The sequence below is a fragment of the Paralichthys olivaceus genome, chromosome 20 (assembly GCF_024713975.1).
Source record: "Paralichthys olivaceus isolate ysfri-2021 chromosome 20, ASM2471397v2, whole genome shotgun sequence".
In the NCBI taxonomy this organism is placed as follows: Eukaryota; Metazoa; Chordata; class Actinopteri; order Pleuronectiformes; family Paralichthyidae; genus Paralichthys; species Paralichthys olivaceus.
This window is the reverse complement of record NC_091112.1, coordinates 7769819-7794146: the sequence shown is the minus strand read 5'-3', so window position 1 is coordinate 7794146 and position 24328 is coordinate 7769819. Positions and strand designations below refer to the sequence as shown.

General features: G+C 41.0%; 1 protein-coding gene across 1 annotated transcript in view; it reads right to left on the bottom strand.

The window, feature by feature from the left end:
- Window positions 1-24328, bottom strand: part of csmd3b (CUB and Sushi multiple domains 3b) — a 300140-nt gene that overhangs the window by 97301 nt on the left and 178511 nt on the right. The window contains exons 7-10 of the mRNA XM_069516453.1: window positions 21974-22051; window positions 17565-17652; window positions 16850-16974; window positions 7496-7617 (exon numbers count right to left, since the gene is read on the bottom strand). Of these exons, the coding sequence (XP_069372554.1) occupies window positions 7496-7617; window positions 16850-16974; window positions 17565-17652; window positions 21974-22051 (413 nt within the window). The remainder of the gene's footprint in view (window positions 1-7495; window positions 7618-16849; window positions 16975-17564; window positions 17653-21973; window positions 22052-24328) is intronic.

Here is a 24328-nt window from a genome sequence, read left to right as displayed (position 1 = left end):
CTAATTCATTTGGAAAAAAGTCTTCAACTCCAATATCCAGTGCCAAAAAATGTTTGACAACGACAGCACTTTTGGTTCAGGAAGCAATGCAGAACTTACATTGATAGTCTTTGGTTTCTGTATCAAATACCACTTGTGGCTGCAGAGGGCGCTGTCTTAGCGAAGGTTAGTGTTAAAGCTAGGGTTTGAAATCCTGGAAAAGCTAGCAAGAGCAGGCTACACTTAGAAAACATGCAACCTGAACGTGCACTGCCTGACAAAAACTTATTTTGTGATTTGCTTGCTAACTTCTGGCTATCGTCTCAGCTACAGTGACATATGCCTGTCCGGTTTGTGAAGACTCCGGTCATGCACAGTAAGATCACAAGGCAGACAGGTTGTTTAGTCCTGAGGGATCACAAATATCAGCTTTTCGTATTTCTTCCAACCAAAATTGTATTTACAAATTGCCAACCCGACCTTTAAGGTTGTGTCATTTTAACTGTTCCATTGTTGTACCAGATTTGCTTTAGTTCATGAAATTTTTATTTATTTCACGTGTAGGAGCAACATCTGCTCTGGTGGCCACAGAGGCAGACTAACCCCTTGATTAACTCCACATTAGATTAATTAACCAACACGTAAAGCACCGTCATCACCCGACGTGACTGGGAAGGAGTTAAACTGGGGAGGGGGGTGTGCAGCTACAGAGATGAAGCAGTGATCTGCCTCTTACTCACAATGCTGACTCAGTGTTATCGGCATGTAAGGCAGCAGATTGGATTAAAGCATTACCTACAGACCTGATAAACTCACACTGGCAAGCACACACACGCACACCGGCACTCAGGCACACGCAGGGAAACACACGCACACAGACAGGTGCGGCTTGATGGAGATTAATGTGTCTATTTCTGTGATTACATAGTCACCATTTTCACACTTATCTTATTATTCCTTTGAGCCCGATGCAGGCTTTCAATACGGCCGCACGTCTGACAGTAAATAATGTACACCGGTGTGTGTGATGGCTGTTTTTTCACATACTGTGTCATGAAAAAGCAAGCTCAGATCTTCAGGAAAGATTTTTCGTTATCACATTACTTCGTTTCATTGAAGAGCATCTTTCATTTCTCGTGGCAGCAACATTTTCCTAAATATATGTTTCATAAACTCACGTCCGTAGTTATCTCGGTGCGGGAGGGGATTCAGCAGCCACAGCAAATAATGCATAAACTTGGTGAACAGATTATCTTCTAAATAGCATAATTCATGTGCTTGAGGTTTAAAATGCTGGTTTCTATGGGGATTTAGCCTCACGGGTGATGTTTCTAATATAGCATCAGTAGAGAAGATGCTGTCTGTTGATGGAAACATGTTAAAAAGTGAAGTTAGTTAACCCATTAGCTGAATGTAGCCCTTGGAATTCATTAATATCATAACTTGAAATAGGCATATAGCTGCGTTGATTTTAAAGCAGCTGTGCATTTAAGGAATACATTTCAAAAATGCTTCCCTAGAGGAAAATATTCCCAGGTTTATATTAAGCCACAGTGGTGAGTGCTCTGCTACCACAGTTGCCATTCATCTGTGTCTGAAAAGAGAAATTTAGACTTTTCCAGGAAAATAAACAGTTTTTTTGGCTTTAATTTGAACAGACAGTGGGATGGGAAATGAAGGCATCAAAAGATTCTAAATAAATATAATGGAAGCAGAACGGTTATTGAGGAAGCAGCAGGTGATGTAAAACGCTGAGAAATAATGGCTGTCAGTGGGTTGGTTAGCCGGGTAATAGAAACCAATCAGGGGCCGGTTGTGTGGCAGGAAACAGACCAGCCCTGTTTGACCATGCAGTTTATAAAGAAAGAGAGGGTCTGTGTGATCCACTGATGGAGGCAGGTCCAGTATATGTCCTTTATAGAACATTATAATGCAACATCAGCACTGTTCACACAGCATTAAACACAGATAGGACATGACTGCGTTACACTGAGCTCATGCATGTGTTTGTGTGTGTGTGTGTGTGTGTGTGTAAATGTGTAAATGTGAATGCTGCACTCTGCTTAGTTTTGAAACTCATTACATACAATATGTGGGTGAGTGTGTATGTGTATTCTATTTTGTGTATTGCATGTGTGCTTGTGTGGGTGAGTGAGTGTGTGTGTGTGTTTGTGATAGATGAAACTGAACACTCTACATATTTCTCCTCTCCTCTAATTGGTTGGTGTTCATGCACACATCAATCTCTCTCTCTCCCTCTCTCGCCCTATACATCCTGCATCCCTCCATCTTACTCTCTCGCTGTCACCCTCCGTTTCTCTCTTTCTAATTGGCTGCTGCATTCCTTCCTTCCATCCATCTATGGCTTCTAGCCAATGAGGCGACAGAATTGGATTTCTGCTTGATAAAGGACTTCCTTTAGGTTGTCGCGGGGACAGTGAGGTGGGGGAGGCTCCTCCCTGTCCATACTATAATAAGACCTAGGGACAGCTTGCAGATATGGTGGCTGTAGGAATATGTGAAACACCTGGTGGTGCGACACGGGCGGTGGGTTGAAGCGGCTACAGACAGGCATGGGGAATAACAGATCGTCTGCGACAGCATCACAATCAACCCTCTTGCCACTTGCTCACTCTGCTTGAACATGCTTCTGCCTCGGCTGTGTAGGTTATAAGCCGGCGTGAGAAGAGCCGGGCCCCAGCTGATGAAGACTGATCGCTCGAGTCTGTTGCAACTTAGTGTTTTTCTCCTTACTTGTGTTTCATTGAGCTGAATCCACCAGGTTCCTCCTTTTTAGACACCGACTCAGAATGGCAACCTGTAGGAAAGGCTAAATGCATGACTTTTACTGTTGCTATGCAACTACATCGCTGAAAAACGGATCTGAATCCCGTTGCTCTTTTGCACAATGCTTAATATTTTTTAACCTGAGCACTAGAAAAAGTGCTACGCTGTTCATCCTGTCAGGAAGATGCAGATGCTCACCATCTTACTGACGGCGAGGGGAAAAAACAGCGAGAAAAAGAAGCCAGCGCAGTGATTTTTTTGGCCTTGTGATTTCTGCCTTGTGGCTTCAGTGTGTACATCTGATTTTTGTTGGCCTGCAGGGTATCACTTAATTCAGTGCATGCAAATTAGTCCAAAGAAATCCAAAACCAAAAGTGTAACTTTCCTTTCTTATTGAATGCTTTTGTATTGCACTGCCGTTGTGCCCGTCATAGTGGTTTTAACTAAACACGGCAGCACTGCAGGATTCTTGGTCTTGTGCAAATGTGTATGTGATGGCAAGTTCGTTCTTTTAAATTTATATAACATAGTATTTTACATATGCTAATGTGTACTCGACTATAGCTAAACACATAGTAGAAATGAAGTTGCCACGTAGAGAAGAGAAGAGAGGGGAGGAGAAGAGTTTAGTAATGACCATCCTGTCCTGCCATGCCCAAGGTTAAATGCAAACAGGACAGAATGAATTGGCTCTAAAGGCTCATTCTGCCAAAACCAAATAAAGCAATAACATCACAGAGTAACAGAACCCCATTAACACTTAACCTGAGAGGGAAGGTGCAGGAGGTGTGGGCAGAGGGAGGAAAAGAAGGATGGAGTGAATGGGGCAATGACAGAAAGAGACAAAGAGAAGAGGGGGTGAGGAATAGAGAGCCAGTATCTCTTTACTTTCAGAGTATGAGCGGGAGACAGTGAGAAATGCAGAATATGTATGGGGGAGGGTGCGATGGAGAAAGCGTGAAATAGTAAAAAACAGCTTCTTCTCCCCCCTCGAATGCCCTCCTCCTCCTCCTCCTCCATTTCTCCATAGTAATTTTATGGTTTTCGGGCTGAACTCTTTAACGAAGAATCTGGGTAATTCTGCGGACAGAGCATCTGGGATCGATGGAGGGAGGAGGGCCTGGGCAGTGTGAAATGAAAAGAAGAGAAAAAGAAGGATGAGACAGGAAGAATGAGAGAAAGGGGCAGATGATGAAATAGTGAGAGACGTGTACAAGCAATGAAAAGAAAAAAAGAGCTGCTCTGCTGGTGGGAGAGGGAGGATCATCTGGGACTATTCTCTTAGCCTGAATGTGATGTTGCACCATCACTCTCTCCCCCGTCTTCCCCCCTGACTCTCCCTCTCTCCTCTTACAGGCACCAGTGTGTGTTTGTCTGTGTTGTTACCTCCTCTACCTCCACTCACCTGCCGGCTAAACTGCCCCCTCGTCCCCTAATCAGCCTCCTAATAGAGGACAGCTTTTTACTGCTGGCACTCCCGTTCTGTTCGAGCCGCTCTCCCCCCGTTACCTGTTGTTTACCTGGCAGTTCCCCCATTGTTTATTTCCCTCCGCCACCTGCCCAACATCGGCCTGCTTCTGAACCTAGTAAATTACCTTTTACTCCGGTAGATGCATCCTAGGTTCAGAAGTTTCCAACTGAACCATAAGAATTTCAAAACCAACATGAGCATTCCACCACTGAAATGTTACTAACTGTGTCCAAATCCTGTACTGGAAGGTGACCAATGCACATTAAAACCACATTTAGTTCAGTAAAAGCGTTTATAATTGTCTCTTTAATTACATATGACCAAGAAAGTTAGTTTGTCCCCTTTGCAAAATTGAATTACGCAGAAAACTAGACTGGTGGAAGGATGCAGCATGGGTCAGGGAAGAACACACAAAATGTTGGTGCAGATCCTCGTTATATAAAGTGAGAAATTTTAAAATTTTCTAAATTTTCAAGAAATTATTAATGGATCATTGCACATTGCACGTTTAAAGAACTGACATTAATGAGTGTGTGAAATCTGGTGCAGCTTGACTGGATTTACTGAGAGGTGTGCTGTCTGAATGCCATTCTAGTTGGTTGGTTGGTTTATTTGTTAGCATGATTATGCAAAAACTACAAAACTGATTCCCACCAATCTTGTGGAGAGCTGGTCTGGGATGAACCCATTCAATTTAGGCATGGAAGCAGATTAACAGGTGGATCCAGGAATATTTTTTTCACTTTTCACACAATCATGCATAGGATTGTTCAGCCTTGGCAGAGATATGCCCCCTACTGAGTGCCGGGTATGTACTGAAATGTATGATATTCACTTAAAAGCTCTTCTCAAAGAAATCTCGTACTTTTTCTCCATTAAATCAAACCTCTTGTCAATTTAGTATTTTTAGTCTGAAAATACTAGAGGCTATATTCGGATTGATTGATTAATGCCATTGACGTCACAGACAGAAAAGCATCTTTGTTTAATCCACCAGCGAGCAGTGACACTCATCTGATGGCAACGAGACAAGTCCGACAGTAGCAAAGATGCTAATCCATGAGCGAGATGAAGCTTTACATATTGAGGCTGATTTTCTTTAAGATTTAGCTCATAGGAATGCTCTCGCATGTGCCTCTTCATAGGTGTCCGCCATGAACACAACAACTTGCCAAGACAGTGAGAGATGATAAACGATGGGAGGTGGTTTAGTCAAATGAAAGGATTTGTCACTTTTTGTCATGCTCATCCCTTTCTCTGGCTGTACATCTTCATCTGGCTCTTTGAATGGGATTGTTATACGATTAAGTTTCCACACCGATGTCACGTACAGTTTCTTTAAGTTTTAAATTTGAGTTGAGTTTTAACTCTCAGATTTCTGAAGTATGCAAGTCAGATATGTTTGTAGATATTAAAGTAGACCTGACCGCTGTAACATAGTCAATCTCTGTTCCAAGTCAGTTCTCTCATTGATATCTATGGCACAAATATCCCTGACAATATTTTGACTGAACTGAACAAGACAAAAAAAACCTCTTCCAAGGCCCAACTCTCTCTTTAAATTCAATCAAGCTGCACATAATTCCACACACTCATAAATATGCCTTCCCTTAATGTGCCGGTTTGTGCATTATTTCCTGGGACATTGTAGAAATGGTGAAAAACACCCTATCCAGAAATGTTAAGAAAAAAACTAATCCTGGATCCGCTCCAAAATGTTACGGGTTCCTCCCCGACCCATACTGCATCCCTGCACCAAATTTAATTGAAATCCTTTCAGTTGCTTTTGTGTAATTTCGCTAACCAATGAAATGCACAGTAGTGAAAACGTAACCTCCTAAGCAGAGGTAACCATGTGTTTCCAAATCGATCTCCACACACTTCACCCATAAAGAACTCTACTTTGATGTAGTGCCATGACTGTGCCATGCAGGGTTGTACATGACAAGCATATAATTCAGTCTGGATCATTGTTGTATGTATGTATGATGAATTGATAAAATACATGGGAGTGATTCAGTGTGGTGCATGACACACTGTGCATGTGATGCAGAATGATGCATGTACACGATAGAGTACCAGACATTACAATTTATAATAGGTGTCTGTAAGGGATGCAAAAACGAGTTAATTTACAACGTGTTTGGCAACATCCGTAATCATCCATAATACAGACACATTAATTTTCAAACTCTCACACACATCACGCATGAATGCACACACACACACACACACACACACACACACCATGCATTAATGCACACACACCAGAGAGAGCATAAGGGCATTAGCACTGCAGCCTTCAACATTCACATGCACAATGTAGCCTTCAACAGAGAATGTATTGCTCCAGGCCACAAACCTGAGGCCTTGGAGTGACAGAGAGAGTTGTGGTCCTGCTATCACTGTGGGGACCTATATCTGTGGACGCAGTAACGCTATGGGAACTAGTTTTCCTTATAGGGACAAAGAGCAAGTCGCCAAAGACATAAATCATAAAATTTAAGCCGAAGACGTTTTTTAAGGTTAGAGTAAGGGTTAGGGTAAGTCAAGTGGTTATACTGTCTGTGTGTGTGTGTGTGTGTGTGTGGATGAAGAAGGAGCCACAGTGTGCATTTCAGCACTGGTAAGTAAACGTGTTGCTCTGTGAATGCAATTCTGCACATATGTGCTCCTATGGTGCTGACGCAGGTGTTGCCATTGACGACAGAGCGGTCACCACGGTGACCCTGAGAGGAATGAGGATGTGTCCCCTGAATACCAATCAGATCTCTCCTGGGACGTGAAGCGACCAATCACAGCCGTCTATCTGAACTCCAGCCTATCGTTCTGCTCTCCAGTGAGATTAACCAACCACGTGGAATTAGATGCTGATGTGCCCTGACTAGCATATAATTTACAGTAAGATCCAACAAGAATTACTATGAACACATTTCAGTTACGCCAAAATGTGGCTAAATTGGCTCCGTAAAGGAAGTGCTGTGTTATATCAATTTAAATAAATCGAATGCATGAAAATCAGAGAGCAAACCCTCTGAGCTCTTTTAGGAAGTTTTGTTCACTTGCAACTTTTTTTAGATATTTTCATCTTCTTTGTGTTCAGCTTGGGAATCTCTGCAGAGCACAACTCGACAACGGGCTGTTTTCAGTTAATAAATAGTTTAAATGTTCATATTCCATTTATTCAAAACAGTTTGTGTTCAAGTATGTTTGACGGATGGAGACAAAGAGCCAAAAGGAAGAGAGGATGAGATTTACCTTGTTGGGATTTGAGGCTGTAATTATCCACACACACTGCGCGTTGCTCTCATATTGAATCGGGAAGTTTGGAGATGTAAATGTTCCTGAAGGACCTTGAAGATTGCTGCCGCACGTCTTCACTGTGAACGGAAAGAAGAAATAAGGTCATTGTTGAAGCAGCGACTGTTGAATTAGTGGAAACATTAGCGACAGCAATTGTGCGCAGTCGAGACACAGCGCGACAATTAAAAGTGACACTCAAGTGAGGCTGAGAGCTGCAAAACAAAGAGAAAAGAAGAGAGGAGGAGAGGAACAGAAGGTCAGATATATGATATTGATACTGTCAGCAACATCTCCCTGGGTAGAAGCACTTAATTGGAAGCTATTGGCTTTGAAATACCACAGGATTAGCCTGAGTTACAGCATTGACTGATAAAGACGCTCACCAACAATTTACTCAGAATCCATTGAAAGTCAACTTCTGTCGTCCAGCTGGGTAATAATTACATTTCAAGTTAAATGAGGTAAAACGTCCACACTGCAGCTTGGGACAACACACAGCGGACATTAGATATCACAGGAGGAAGTCACAACTTAAGTAACTTTCTGACACACTTTCAGAGTTTCAAATTCGTCACCTTTCTCCCACTGTTTGTTGACCAGGTTCGAAACCTTGTAAATCATAATCAAAAAACTGGTGCACGTGCGTATACGAAAAAAACATTATGAAATGTTTAAACTTGAGTTTTGGAAGGGCAAATCTTTATTTTTGAAACTTAGCAGATGTACATCTGCACTCCTAACAAATCACATGATATCTGGCAGCTTTGTACCAAGGCAGGGATTCGAAACAATAAAAGTGATGGTCTGAAAAAAACCCATCGACATCATGGAGGCAGGGATATAGAACAATTGTGTGCATGTACGACTACGTGGTTTAAGTGGAGATATGTGAAACCACAGAAGAATATTACTGTATGTCAACAGGTGTGCTGGAAAGTCAAACACTAATACTGAAAGTACGCTCAGTGGGGTGTTGAAAATGACACATGCTAGTTGTTTGATAAACCAACTAAGCCTTTATTAGCCCGTGTGTTCTGACTGGATGTGATAGAGAAACCTGCTCGTCTGTCCTTGGGTCGTCCTGTTAAGAGTTGGGAGGTAATTTTCTGGTTGATTTGAGGCAGCGTTTGTTCCTTAATTAGTTTGTTCAGAGGTAGGGCCAAGGAACACGTACAGTTACCACACACAAACACAAAAGCACATGAGCATGAACGCTTACACCATCCCGTTTCACACAATGTGCACCTTCAGTCACACACAGATTGACACGCACCGCATGATAAAGACACAAATGCACAAGCACACTATTAGTAGTGTCGTGTGTAAATACACAAGAGGACACGCAGGGATGTGCATATTCATACCAGAACCCACTGTCACACTAACACACACATGGTCAGAATAAAGGTAAGGGTGTTTCATTGTGTGCATAATGGTGCTGTCTGTGAGGTGCTGTGAGAAAGTGTCAGAGACACGTTATATCTCCTCTGCCTGTGTTTCCCTGTCTGTCTGTCTGTCCCCCTTTGACTGAACATAGTTGATTCTTGCATCTCTAATTTTTAATACATCTTCCAATGACCTTCTCTTGTGTTAAACTCACCGCAATTCACCTACTGATAGATACACAAGATGAAGTGTGTGTGCGTGTTGCACATGAGTAGTGATTTATCTGCATGTCTCAAAAAGAGTGCGTGTGCATCGTCTTGGCTACAGCCTGTGTGTGTGTGTGTGTGTGTGTGTGTGTGTGTGTGTGTGTGTGTGCTTGTGCGTGCGTGCGCGTGCGTACGTTGACAGCTCAATCAGCGTGCCCTGAACGAATGGCCGGCCCCATCGCTGCGCCAACAGCAGTACGGGCACGGTGTTGCTATAGCGATAGTGCGGGGAGAGTTATCACCAGAATTACCGGAGGAGCTAACATCCCATAATTTATATTAAACTCCATCCGTCTCTCGGGCTGCGTCCGTCCGTCTCTCGCTCCATCTTTCTCTCAGCGCTTCTCATTCACACCGTCTCTGTGCCTCTGTCAGCCATTGTCTGTAGTTCATGATTCACATCTCACTCGCTCTCTCTCTCTTTTAATTTTGAGTCTTATATTAATTCATCACAAATTATAATCTTTATAATGTCACTATATGTCCCCGCATAATTAGAAATTGTATTTTTAAAGCTTTCATGACATTTAACTGATGGTTAAACGAAACTTAATTATTTGTGTTGACAGCTCAACGAGCAAAAATCTCTATGAATATCATTTTATAAAAACTAATATGCTGAATATGCTGTAGTCAAACAATCAGTTATTTACACAATCTACCGACACAAAGTAATAACATTCATTTGCTGCTGATGTACCTTAACTCCATCTTTTGACGCTTCTTTGAGCTCTGTTTTGGTCTCCATCAATACCTCATGGGACTTTGGTGGCTAAATGCTTCACCCTATGTTCACAAGTTTGTCGATAACTTCTTTCTTTTCTGCCATCTTGTTCTGTGCAGGTTGTCAGAGCCTTTTGCCAAAAAAGGCTGTTTCTTGTGTAGTCGGAGACAACTAAATAAATAAATAAACCCATGAGTGAAAGAGCTGTAGAGCTTGGTTATAATTCCCTGTAGGTTTGACACATAGGCATAAAAATCATTTGTCTCACAATTGTTTTGGCCCAGATTCAGCCCACATCAAACACTGTGATCCGGCACACATACTGCAAGGAATGATGGCACTTGGTTAGTCCGCTACCGTTTGCCAGATCTGGATGGCAAGTAAGTTATTGCAATATCACACGTCAACCAAAAGATGCCAAAAATCGCCCGAATTTGGATTGTGCATTTTGGGCCATATTCACTGATTCATGATTCATAAGGGCCACATTAGGTCCACATCCAGATTACATCTTGCCTAGAGCACCGCATGTTTGACAAAAACAAAGCCGACATGTTTTACAATTGGCCCACTTTAGGACCAGATCCATTTTGTCCGGGCCACAAGAGGCCAGAAGTGCCGTATCTTGCCTGATTCATAAGCTATAGAGGAGTAAAAAGATAGGGTGCGGCTTTACTTGTTATGATCGTGGTTGTCTCCCACTCTCCGACAGCCTGTCTCCCTGTCTGTCACTCTGTGTAACTTTGTCACTGTGTCTCCATCTCATCGTTATTTATACTGGCACAGTAAAGAGGGCTCCAAGCCAAAAACTGGCCACACTAATGATTGAGGTGATAATGAATACGAGATTAAATTAAAAATTTTGATGAGGGCTATCTAGTGCTAAAAGCATATTGTTGGAATCATGAGCGAGATTAAGTTGAACGCTTTAGGCCGGGGCCACAGAGAGAGAGATAGTGTGTGTGTGTGTGTGTGTGTGTGTGTGTGTGTGTGTGTGTGTGTGTGTGTGTGTGTGTGACAACATACCCTCTTTTGAGTTTATATATTCAGATCAAATCGGGTCCCTCAGGATTCACACTTCCTCTCTTTCACTACTCTCTCTATCACATTCACTCAAACCCGCTTACTCACATAAACCATTGGGAGGCGGCCCAAAATTAAATGATGTTCCAGGCAAAGATCACTTTGCCAAATCCTGTATAGCTGCAGCTCTAATGCCCTTGCCCGCTGTTCTCCAAAGTTTTGTTTTATGGCTTTAGAGCATAACTGACACGCCCCATAAGTACGGGGAAGGTTTCTTTGAGAAATGTTTTCGAGTGTGAATTTTTATCGCTGTTTCGGCTTCACTGTGTTTTGACTTGGTTCTCCGCTCTAGCATAGCATAAACTCGTAAGTGTCTCCTTCAATCTGATATCTGCCCGAAACACAGAGTCCATAACTCTGCTGGTGCTTTCTCAGCAGGACGGCCTTTGTGGTTAGTGAGCCACCCACCCTCCAGCGGAAGGCTCACGGTCACTCATCCGTTCAGTCATGGCTTCTGACGCATTCCAAGGACAGTTAGCCACTACCTGTCCCCAACCAGACAGAGACCATGACGTGAACTGTCTGGGTACAGGCAAATAACACAAAATGGAAAAATACAATAGGATCATATGCATACATTTTTTCTGAAGAACACAATTTAGGGACATATTTGGAAACCGGAGCAGCAAATGACAGGTAGGAGGTAACGTACAAACTCTGGTGCGGAGATCACGTAATTAGTTTGCAGCGCATTGAAATCGACATCTTTGTTGTTTTCTAAGTGGATGGCACCACTTTTTTTTTATCCTGACGTATTTATATTAGGTGCTCACGAAGGTAATTTCTCTATCAAAGAAACTTCATCCTTAAAGTAAAATTAAACATTGACAAATAATCCTCATAAAGGGAAAGTTCTTTTTAAAGTACCATAATGGTGTGTAAAATTAAATCCTCGTATTGACAGAAAGTGTCAGAGGGTACTTTCTCTTTTTCTGTCTTCTGGGTTCATGATCATTTTTAATCACAGGTTCCTCTCTGTCTGGATTATATTTTAAAGTTTATGCTTTGAACAAAACCGGCAAATTTGAAAATGTGAATTTTTGAAAACTAATATGAGAAATACACAAATCAGAAATTTGTTTGGGGGAAACTTTATTTCAAGTTAATATGATCACACTGAGGCTGAGATTATATTTTTGATTTGTTTCTGCAGGAAGTCCGAACAGGCTGTTTTAAGAGGCTGCCTGCAGGAGCAGACAGATTGACCAATGGACACAGAGGATGATTGATGACATCATTAAGCTGGCACACAGCGTTCCGATGGCCCTCGCTCTGGTTAGAGCCTTAATGGGTACACACTCACCCCCCCACACACACACGCACACACATGCACAATCATATGTGGAGAGACAATCACTGAGTGTGGTTGTGGTTTGGAGCATATACACATCAAGTCCTGTTCATTGTTTCTGTTTTAAATCAACATGTGTGTGTTTTTGTTTGTCAGTGTATGTGTGCATCAGGCTCACATATAACAGCCTTTGTTAGCAGCTGAACTGAACGCCACTGGAGTTCACACACACACAAACACACATAGAGAGAGAGAGACAGAGAGAGAGAGAGAGACAGAGAGAGAGAGAGAGACAGAGAAAGAGAGAGAGAGAGAGACAGAGAGTTGGCTCAGTGGCCTTGCCATCTGTCCATTAATCAAGGTGCCACATGGGCTCTTGCTCTCAGTGTGTGTTTGTGAATGTGTTTGTGTGCGTCTCATAAAGTGTCAGTGCAAGTGTGTAGAAGGACACTGTCGTTTGATTTTGTTGTTTAATATTATAACGTTTTTTTAATCCTTTTAATGTAAAGTGAAGTGATTACCACTCTCACTCTCCCTTACATTCTCTTTTAAAATATCTATCTCTCTTTCTTTCGCTCCGCTGTTGTGATAAAAAGCCAAATCCTCCAGTTCCATCGTATTTTCCCTCTGATGTTCAAAAAGACACATTTAGCTGCGTTTAAGTGTTTTGACAGAAGTGACCCTTTAATAAGTCGGCTGGCTTGATGCTTCCCGACAGATTGCCTCTCTCAATGTTATTCATGAGTTCCCTATTTAGCTATTGGCTGGTCTGGATGTAAAGGTCATATCTGAATTGTGTTCAGCTAGAAACAGCCTCCGTCTCATTCCACTTTGGTTCAACAGGATGAAACTAAGTGGGCTAAATAAGGACACTGTAATTGAGAGAACATGGCGTGTTCTCACTGAAGATCAAATGCAGTAATCACACACAGTCATGGCTGCTCTGCCTTACCTGTTGAACTCCTTCCAAAAAGTATATTTATTTTCACTCACCCACAAATTCAGTGCATGGCCATTTTCATTGGGATCAAGTACACACTCTTTCTGTTTGGGTAATTCTGTGGTCCTAAATAAGCACACTTGTGCCAAAGTGGACGGAGCGGTGCAGATCGGTTTTGTTTGTGCAGATGCAGCACTTTGTTTTCTGTTGGCCTACACATTCTGGAATTAAATTACACTAGCATTTCCACCAGCTCACTCCACCTCTTCAAACATTAAAAAATAGGCACTCAGCCTTTTTCTATTGAAAAGCCTCACAGGTTATATATAAAAAAAAACCTTTGATGAGAATAAATATAGTAAAACCTGAGATCCTTTGTGGTACTACAATTTAATGTAGTTATAGCTTAACTGACGGATACGTCTCTCATAATTAGTCACTAACTGGATGTTCAATGTCATTGTATATTCAAATCATAGAATCTAATGAGGTTTTGGAAGCATTTCTATAATCATTGTTCTTTCTTCAAGGCCAGAAACAGCTTATTCAGAAGATGAGATGACTGGCCATGACTGAAGCTCACCATCACCATCACCTGCTGAGTCCACAGCCCTCCCACTAACAATGAAAGCCTGCTCCAGCTCCCCTTTGAGAATGTGCTGTGTTTGCCAAGCACCTCTTTTGACTAAAATTGAAAATATGCATGGATCGCACATGAACTTGCATTCAGCGTTATAGAACCTGACGTATCAGAAAATCTCTGCACATCTCGATTGGATGCATGCTGATAATATTATACCCTGGATGCTGACTGGTACAAAAATGAAACTTATAATTAATGATACGATCCACAGACCAAGAGTAAAGTTTATTCTACTCACAGTCTATTAGCATCAGACTAGCCCTTCTCTCTTGCCTTTGGGGTATTTTTATTTCAATATTGGCTTTTTATCCCTTAGAGGAAACTGAATTTTGTGACTAGGTTTATAAATAGAGTTGTAGTCTCTGTATTCTGCGTTTCAGCTGAGCCACTGCCACCAGAACAACCAATATCAAGCTTGAAATGTATATTATGTTTAGTGATTCTGCCTTATAGCTCGAATAAAGTCTCAGAATTGACAGAAACATGATTCCAGTGTTACACGTGTCTTGTCCTTCAAACAACCTCCACATGGCTGCTCTGGGATTTATGGGATTTTGTTGGAGATGCAGGTGTTTCTGTTTCACTAAAGGACAACAGTGATATACTGAATAACAATGGCACAGAGCAGTACTTGCATGAGTAGTTAAAAGAAATGGTGTTTTCTTTTTCAGAAATATTGTATTAAGTAATCTAGGAATCATTTAGTACATTCATAAGTCCCATTGTAGAAATCTTAAGGTTTTGGATTGAATATGAATAGTTGTTCCTGCAGATTGCCTTTTAGCACATCATAGCAAAAAACCTGTTCATAATTGGGTAACAAGATGCTTTATTCTGAAATGCTTCGAATGACAAGGGCCAGATATCTGAGAGATCCGAACACAAGCGGTCAGCGTAAAGTTGGTCTGCTCACACCCCCCCGGGACCATTTGTTATCAGATCTCTCTCCCTTGCTCGTTTGTGGCCGCAGAGACCAAATAATGTTGCTTCTACCCAGTTTGAGTTTACAGATGTGTCCAATCACAGTGTGGTTTATTATTTTAATGCAAGAGGGAGAGCGAGAGAGAGCGAGAAGAGTCAGGAGGGACTGAATGAATGAATAAATGAATGAATGAATGGGCAGCTCTGCTATGATGAAATATTCTACCACTTTAAGCCAATTTAAAAAAGGTATCAATCGATATGCGATGGCCAGTGAGCATCGTCTGACTGATCAGATCACCAGGGACAGATATTAACACCAGGTCATGACTGTATTATAAGGTGTAGGGAATAGTTGTATTCTGTCTTGTTAAGTTTAAAAGAGTTTGACAATGCTCACCTATGACTCAGAGGTTATGATGAAAGTCGCCCACACACGTTTTCCTTCCTACATCCCTGGTCCCTGGGATATAATGACACTATTTTGCAAATATAGAGGTCATTCTTTCAACCATTCACTGCTTCGGGGGACAACATCAGTGGATGTAATGTCATCAGAAATCGCCTGTTGGGGACGCCGCATGCAGGTAAATGCATGACTTGATTGGCTTAATGTCAATGGCTATATTTAATTGCTCGTTATAAAGTATTTAGGGATGATGATTATCTGAGAGCCAGGAACAATATTAAAGAGCCAATCAAAGGTTATCAGCGCTATAATAGCTCTGATAATGAGTTGGATAATAAGGTTGGTTGGCAGGGACCAATCAGGGCTCATGTGAGACAGTCATGTCCTAATTGTATTGGCCAGGTTGTGTCCTTCCTGCTTACAAGGTTCTATGCTGTCATGGCAACACCAGTCTCCTCCCATGTGTGGTTAGACAGTGTCTTGTAACCACAGGGCAAGAGAGCAGGACCCTCGGCTGACGAGCATTAACCCTGAGCAGGATGTCAAATCCCTGAGGACTCCCAGGGGGCTGAACTTTGACCGCACCCTGGACGAGGGCTGATAGAAATGCAGACTATAAACTATCAGATCACGTTCGGGTAAGATTCAGGTTGAAACGGTTTAATTAAGAGCTCCGTCTATGAGTTATGTTCCAAACACTGTAAATTCATCTTCACTAAAACATTGCATTAGTCACTTATTCCAGAGTTGAGCTGGTGTTCATATGCTAATGTGCTGTGATAGATTTTCAGAGTTTTTCTTTCACAGAAGCTATAATTTTTAAAGAAAGAGTAGATGTGATATTTTTCAGCTTTTCCATGCCTCCTTCTTCTGCCTCCTTGATTTCAGTGCCCTCACACACACTCAAACACACAAACACACACACAAAGTGAGTAATGCTTTTTATGTTGAAGTATGTGTCTCCAGCCATAGTCTGAAGCCTAGTGAAGGGAGACATGACAAACGACTTTGGCATTTAACATGACAGACGCCCTCTCTCTCTATCTCAGTCCTTCTGCATGTGCATGTGTGTGCATGTGTGTGTGTGTGCATCTGAGAATAAAGCAGTAGCAGATGTGAAAGTGAAACCAGTCTGTAAATCTGAAGAATGTCTGAAAAGTGCTAATTATTACAGCACTTAGAGAAGTGGAGAAAATCGAGCAGCACATTACAAAAACAAAATGTCATTTTTAAACTGTTTTAAAATGTTCTATAATTTATTGATCAGACCTTGTGCTCGCTCACGGACATTTTTAGGCTTTAGTTAACGATAAGTGAAAAAATCCCTTTCATAGCTCCCCTGATTAAAGCAGACAAGAGCTGCGTGTTAGTGAGGCACACTACAATCACAGGATTACAGAGTTTTGTTTTTCATAATTTTATAGCCAGAGGTTTGAAACAGAATTGGGATTTTTTTCCTCCACATGAATACAACCCTGATCATCGCTGCAACATTTCCCAGCAGGATACATGGACTGTGCTTCACTGTTTTCTTACTCCATATTTGTTATCGTAGCATCTTCCTCCTTCTGCACCTGAGAGTCTTGGCAGGGTGTGTTTGTGTGGTGTCAGTAATTTGTATGAGTGCGTTAAGAGCAGTTTCTTACCTTTACAGACGGGTCTGTGGTCGCTCCAGGCTGCGAAGACTTCAGCCACTCTCTGACAGCTGATAGTTTTACTGCCCTGAAGAACGTAGTCTTCTCCGCAGCTGAACTGCACCACGCTGGTAATGCTACACATGGAGTCAGACATTCAGAAAAAAAAAAAAGGAATATACATATATTAATGATAAACTTTATCTATATAGCATTTTAATTAACAAAGCCCATAATGGAAAGAAAGCATGGAAATTAAAAGAACAGCAATCAAAAGAAGCAAAAGATCATTAGACTCAGTGGAAGAAAATCAAGTTACACAACACACGATATGTCAAACATTTGTAAAAGCTGTGCAGCAAGGCACCGTCACCCTAAGACTCCATTTACACAACTGTGATCTCTGTCCACACAAGCGCTTTAGCTCTGTATCTGTTTATCTACTAGCCGAGGTAATGCCGGTTGTTCCAGCAGAGATCTTGTGATAGGAGCCCGAAAAAGCAGCGAAGACCGAAAAGAGTGTGAACATCATCTACATGTCTGCCCGTCCAGGAAAAAACTTGGTGGCTGAGTTTTCAAACTACATTCGGGCCAGCAGCGTTTCCAAACATCTCAGTTTTAGCAGCTCTAAAACTTCGGAGCAGTGTGGATGTAGCCTGAATCACAAACCGTAATCTGGGAATAACCAGCAGAGCTCCATTCACAGATCTAAGTATGCAAATAGCACCTGAAGTCGTTGCCGTGGCGTTTCCCGTTCTCCGGCTCTCCTGGGTCAGGGCAGGAGTTGGACGCTTGTCTCACACCACCTTCATTTACTACACAGAGAGACAGACAGGTGGAGAGTTAGGGACAGACAGGTTAGAGTAAGGTACAGGACAGGAGGAAGCAAAACAAGAAAACCTTCTACGGAAAAGACCGAAATTTAGACGAATGTGCACATTATACTTTACTCTCCATGTTTCATGTGTTCATAACAACATAAGGACAAACAACTTATGAATAAAAATGTGTTGTAATTAAGTAGCCATGGTAAAACCCCTGCTGCCAAAATAACATCAACTTCAATGCAACCTGGCATGAATCTAAAACCGTCTGTCTCTCACTCATCGACTTCCCCGCGAAATGTCTCTCTACTTTTAGTTTCACTTTTGGAAGCCTGCCTGCCTTGTCACGTAATCACTTTAGAGGCGGCAGGAAACAGGTGTAGGGAGAAATAGTTTCGACGGAGCAGGAGATGGAGAGACAGACGGGTTTGGATGGTTCGGCCGGCAGACGGGGACGACGCAGCGCTGCAGATGCGATCTTAATTCTCGCGGAGAGCTAATCTTGACAGTAACACTCCAGACATCACATATTAGAACAGAGACAAAGCAGAGTCGTGTCATAACAAACACACATCTAACGGGATCTACTTAGTCTCCTTCTGTCTTTAATTGCAACCCTCTTGTTCACAGTACACAAGGGTTGCTTTTATTCCTATGTTACTATATTCTTTCCTTGTCTTTGTTCCCATTCAAGCTCACTTGTTACTTTCTTCATCTTTTCTTGTGGTTGGCTCAACCCCTGCCTCCTTTTCCATACAAATAACCCCCACAGCTACATTTTCATTGGCTTCCCTTAAATCACACTGCAGTATAGAATTTTCTATTTTCATAAAACCTCCAACCATTTCTTTCCCAAGTCTTTTCTCTCTCTTTTCAGCAACTTATGAAACTTTCGAGAAACACAGCTGCCGGGTTGACTTTGAGCAACGGACAGTGTGTGTCAGTGCATATGTGGATGAGCGCGGAGAGAAAAGGCAAAAAAGCCTCAACTCTTCTCAGAGGAAGAAAAAAAAAATAGCTGTCAGGTATGTGGAAGAATGCAAAACACAAGGAACTCTTTCCAATTTAAACGCTTCCAGTTTTAAAAACTTTTTCCATTTCAAAAGACAATATAGATTTAAGCTATTTTTTACATTGTTGTTGTTGTGTTGTCTTCGGAGGCTGATCCATCATGTGCCACGGAGCTGTTTCTTGCTGGCACAAAACTATATAGCATCAGCAGCAACATCGTATCCTAATGAGCCGCGGCACATCCACGACCTATTTTTATTGAACTTTCGGCCCTGCATTATAGGATCCCTTGTTTTTCTTAATGAGATCAGGGTGAGAGTAAGGTTATTTAAATAATCCTTGAGCTCCTCTCATCTTTCATTCACTCCAATGAAAGAAAATTAGGCCACTCTGAGGATTTCTGAGTGTGTTTTTCTAGTTGTTCATCCTTTCCTAATGTCTGGTGTCAGTCGAATATTACTAGAGGGAGAAACTGTCTTGCTGTGCTAATTTACTTCAGCTATACAGCGAACAAAACACCCCATGGTGTATTTTGATTTTTAAATGCATTGACTGATATTCAGATGAGAGAAGAAACACCACTAATCATGCACTTTGGTGTAGTATTACATTCAGCTTGTTTTGAAAGCAGCACCTCGACGACGCTGTGGCTGTGCAGTGTGTTGATTACTTATTTGATTAGTACGATTAAATGTGAATACGATTGCGACACATTTTTGTTGTTGTTTTGAACATATTTTAACCCAATCAGTTGAATCTCATCATTACGTTGTCATCTCTAATGTCGACAGTTTCACTGCTGTAATAAGTCACTGTTCATCTCATCTACAACAACTTTAACTGCATCGTTCCAAAGACAATTTAATGAAAATTTTGCAGCATTCAAGAACTGGTTCAAGAAAACCATATGACACAGATTCTAGCCTCGCTGCATGAGCTTCCTGTTTGTTTTTGGGTTGATTTAAAGATTTTCCCAATGACCTTTTTAGCCAAACAAAGCTCCTGTGAGTGTGGAGGACTTCAACTTCCTACCTATGATCCTGTCTTCTGGTCGTTCCCAGAGCCTGATGGGTGACTCAAGGTCATTGTGATATATATGTTATTATTATTATTATTACTATTATTATTATTGTTATTGTTGTTGTTAAATATGCTCATATACTCTGGTATTTATCGAGTTGCAACAATTATAGGTGAAAAATAAAACATAAAAAGTTCAATTGTATCTTTTTTTTCAAACAGAAATGCTGATGCCAGACAATTCAATAAGGTGCAACAAACACAAGCTGAGTGATTATTCTGCTCCCATACCCTCCCACCCAGGCTGTCTGAGCTGTCTGACCAACACGCATGTACATGTTGAGTCTGTAGCAGCAAACGCAGCAGGTGCTAGGTGTGTATTTGTCCCTGTGTGTATTTGTTGGTGTAGATAGTTTGTTGCTTTGTTGGAGCGGCTAATTTGACCATCTGGACTATTCACACCATAACAGAGGGACTGGTTACAGTATGAGTCGTGTGAACACACAAACATCAAGCCAACAAAAGTGACACAATTTCAAACACATATGAACATATAGAGAAACTGAGACATGTGTATAGCATTGACACACTCCACTGAGGAGTTAAACCAGTCATAGCGGAGGAAACACTGGAACCGATCGGCTAATAAACATACAAACTCTTACATCTGCAAAGTCAAACCTCAACCATGACTGTACAGCCTGTCGGGAACCTGATGAATCTGCAGCGTGTCTCTGTGCCGCGCTGTGCTCAGCTCATCACTTTTCCATCAGCTCGTACAGTATTTAAGAGATTCACTAACAAATGCTCACACAAACAGAAAGTTCAAAATAAATCAAAGACGTAAAATAAATGGAATCGATAAGAACAAACATGCAAACCAGCAGGAGAAGCAGCAGGGTCGAAATATGTGTACACGTGGGTACTTGTTTTGTGTATATCCTTGTATAGATGCATAAGTGTTTGTGTGGCCTTGTAGGTTTGAATATATCTATATATGCATGTTCAGAATCTATGCACAACTGTCTGTGAAAATGTGTGCTGTGCAATTAAAGACAAAAACTATACATAAATGCAATCACCATTAACTGCAGCACACAAACCTTCATGAATGAGTGTAATGTTTGAGATATTATGTGCATGTACGTGAGTGAAAGAGAAAAGGAAAGTAGAAGAGGTATTATAAAGAGACAAAGAAGTGAGAAGGAAATAAAGAGGTAATTAGACGTAAAATAAATCTAATGTGAGGTTATATCAGGCCATTGACAGCTTCAATAAGTGAAATTTCAGTTCACAATGGTGCTGCCCTTTTTCTGGGAGAGATTTTCCAGGCTTTTTGTGCATGTTCCCCCAATGTCAGCGTGTTGAATAGGCTTTAAAATGGAATTAAATAATGTTCATGTGCTCTCTTTTTTTTATCAACGCAGGACGTCAAATGACTTATGAACCATTAGCACCCTTTCACTTCAGGGTGTCTAATTAAGGGGTTTCAAAAGTGCTCTTACATCTTGGGATTTTGCAAAAGTTTTAGGAAACTGTGGAGAAGAGTAAATTAATGGAGGAAATTATAGTACTTATTAAGTGTGGACCGATATTTAGTATTGTGTATAAAGATTGTAATAATACATCTAAAATAGAGTGCTTTAAATAGTGAGGGACTCTAATTTCACCATTAGCCTCTGTGGTAGAGACATGCGGTGATAAACTCAAAGATTGCATAGATGCCCTCGGTGACCTGCGCATTATAGTCGAAGAGAAATGAAGAGAAGAGAGGAAGAGGAAGGAGGGGGTGGTAAACAATATCACAAAGGCTGATTCACATTCCCTGAACAAGCCCAAAGCGAGCCAAAACCAACCATGATTAATCTTATCAGAACAAGCCATGAAGGAGCATGCATAAACCGAGACACCATGACCAAAACACATAAACAAAACATCCAACAGCCAAAAAAACACATGACAACAAGCCAAGAATAGCATCAGCAGGCTCTTATAAAGGCTGTGGCACTTTAACACGTTTATGTATCATTTGTTTCCCATTGTAACCTGAAAGCCAGAAACCTTCGCACCACGTGTCTGTGAATTGTTGTCTACAAAATGATCATTACTGTCAATAATCAATGGTTCAAAAGTGTTGGATGCGACAGCCTTTTAAAAGAGATCAAATTAAGAAAAGCAAAGCATTTAAATTAAATAAAACAAGATGCAAATGCAGTCCAAGCCAAACCAAGCCATCACACGTTAGTTCATTAGCCAAAGTAACATTAAGATGTGAACTCACATATTGAAAACTTGTTGCCGGAGTCTTTGCCAGGGAATAATTTAACGCCCCGAGATTTAAAATCTACTGATCGCTTCACTGCAGAGAAGAACAGAATACAGAAAAGAGAAGAGAAATCAGATGAGATCTGGTGAAGGAATAATAATAATTGTAATTATAGTAATAATAATAATAATAATAATAAAAGGCAGATTCTTCTCCCTCTCATGATTGGTGGGGGGGGGAATAATCTGCCTTTTATTAGCACAGTAGAAAAGAAAGTTTCGAAAGCAAAGGAAATGTTTAAGATGGTGGAAACAAACAGCGAGAGAGGCCGAGAGAGTAGAAGGGAAAGGCAGGAGCAGAAAGAGGGAGGGATGCTGGGGGAGTGATTGACCATCCAGGAGTTTTTGGCCACAGGAAAAGCTTAATCTCTTTCTCTCTCTGTCACTCAGACACATACATCAGATGTCGAGGTGTTCAGCTGGAAGCGCCGTCATACTCCGAACAAAAAGCTGGCGAAAGGAAAATTGCAGCTTTAATCAAATCGGCAATGATGCAGCTCTGTAATCAAAGCATTCGCATAATGGTATGTCGGAAAATAAATGGTTCCTTTAATCAGAGTAAATCAAAGACAGGAGACGACAGACTGAATGTTAACACAGCGCAGCATGTACGGCTGGAGAGATAGAGTGCAGGTGACAGAGTGAGTGGGTGCGAGCTCTATTTGAGTCCATTTTGGAATCAAACACCCTGAGGTTATCTCAGTCAGACTCCCTCCAGATTTCTTCTTCGGCTGTCAGAATAAATGAACACATTAACGACATGAATAATTAAGATGTAAATGCAAATATCTCTAAAATGACTAAGTACAGTGACAAGTAACTTTACTGAATATCTGATGTGGTGGCTGACAGACGTCGTTTTCAAATGGTTGACAAATGGCGGATGAGTTAATGTGCTACAGTTATCCTAATGTTAAACAGGGGCTGCACACGAGCACATACAGCTTTACATCAGTGGTCTTCTACTCGACATGCTTAAATTACATCATGTGTAGTTTATGCTAACAATTATCCTAATGGTGCGCAGCGGCTACACACTAGTGGTAATATACTTACCGTGTTGACATTATACCACGTTGATCAATGTGCAAACAATTTATCAAATGTAAATTGGCTGAGTGTTAACTACATTGGCGCGTTTTTCAGCTTAATAATTAAATGTGGTTCCAGCTGGATGCGAGTGAGTACGTCGCGTGTGTGAAAAGAGTGCAAGATTCTGAACTGTAGAATGTTTAATTCGGAATAAAAAATTTGCCTGATTAAACATTTAAAAGAAGATGTTTAATCAGGCACATTTTTTATTTTTTATGTGTGAATTAGTCTGTTTAAATAACAGTTTACAGTAATTAAATTAAACGTACATTTCACTACATTTAATATGTCCTAATTTTAAATGTTCAGGCTTTAATTAAACTCAGTATTCTGAACGTGATACAGTATCGTGACTTTACTCATATAAAAGAAATACCACATGTACCACACCTGCCAAAGTAAAAACATTGTGGCTCAGTTATTTTGCTTCTAACTGGGGTTCAACTGTACCTTCATGTTAAACAAGGGATCAGGAAATCCATTCATGTTTGAACTACATTTAAAAAATCAAATCTAAGGAGACTTTATCCTGTACTTTGCAGTAATGAGCCGGTATATTCAAATCCAAAGCTTTTGTCTGTTACAGCGATAACCTGGCAGTTTTAATCCAATCTGGATTAAGTTTGAAAAATACACTGGTGAGAATAGCGAGCTCTATTGATCATAGATTATCTTTTAAAATCAGTCAAAGGACAAGGTCACAGAATGGGAAGTTTGAGTCTAATGCCATTGCTTGAGAAATGCACTGATTTAGAATTATAATAAAACACACTGAATATATTTAATACTGTTTAGTTCTGAAGTAGAATAGGTTGAGGCCTGTGTAGTGAGGCTGTATAATGTTGACATTTGTAATTGTCACCATTAGAATATTTTTCAAATTGGAAAAGACTTTGCAATTTGTCATCAAAGTCAAAGTCCAACTACTGATCAACACATTTCTCATATATTTATAGCAAAGTCCGAGCACCACACACACACACATACACGCGCACACACACACACACACACACACACACACACACACGCCAGTGACATGACAGGGTAAGGAACAATATATTTGTATTTAAACTTGTATTTGAAAATATCCCAATTTTAGAAATTAAGAACCTCCATCAACAGACTTCTATTCACCAACCAGGGGAAGCTTTGATTTAGATCAAAGCCTTCAAATCAGGTTTGAAATGTATTTCCTCACCATTAAGCTGCCAAATCAGAG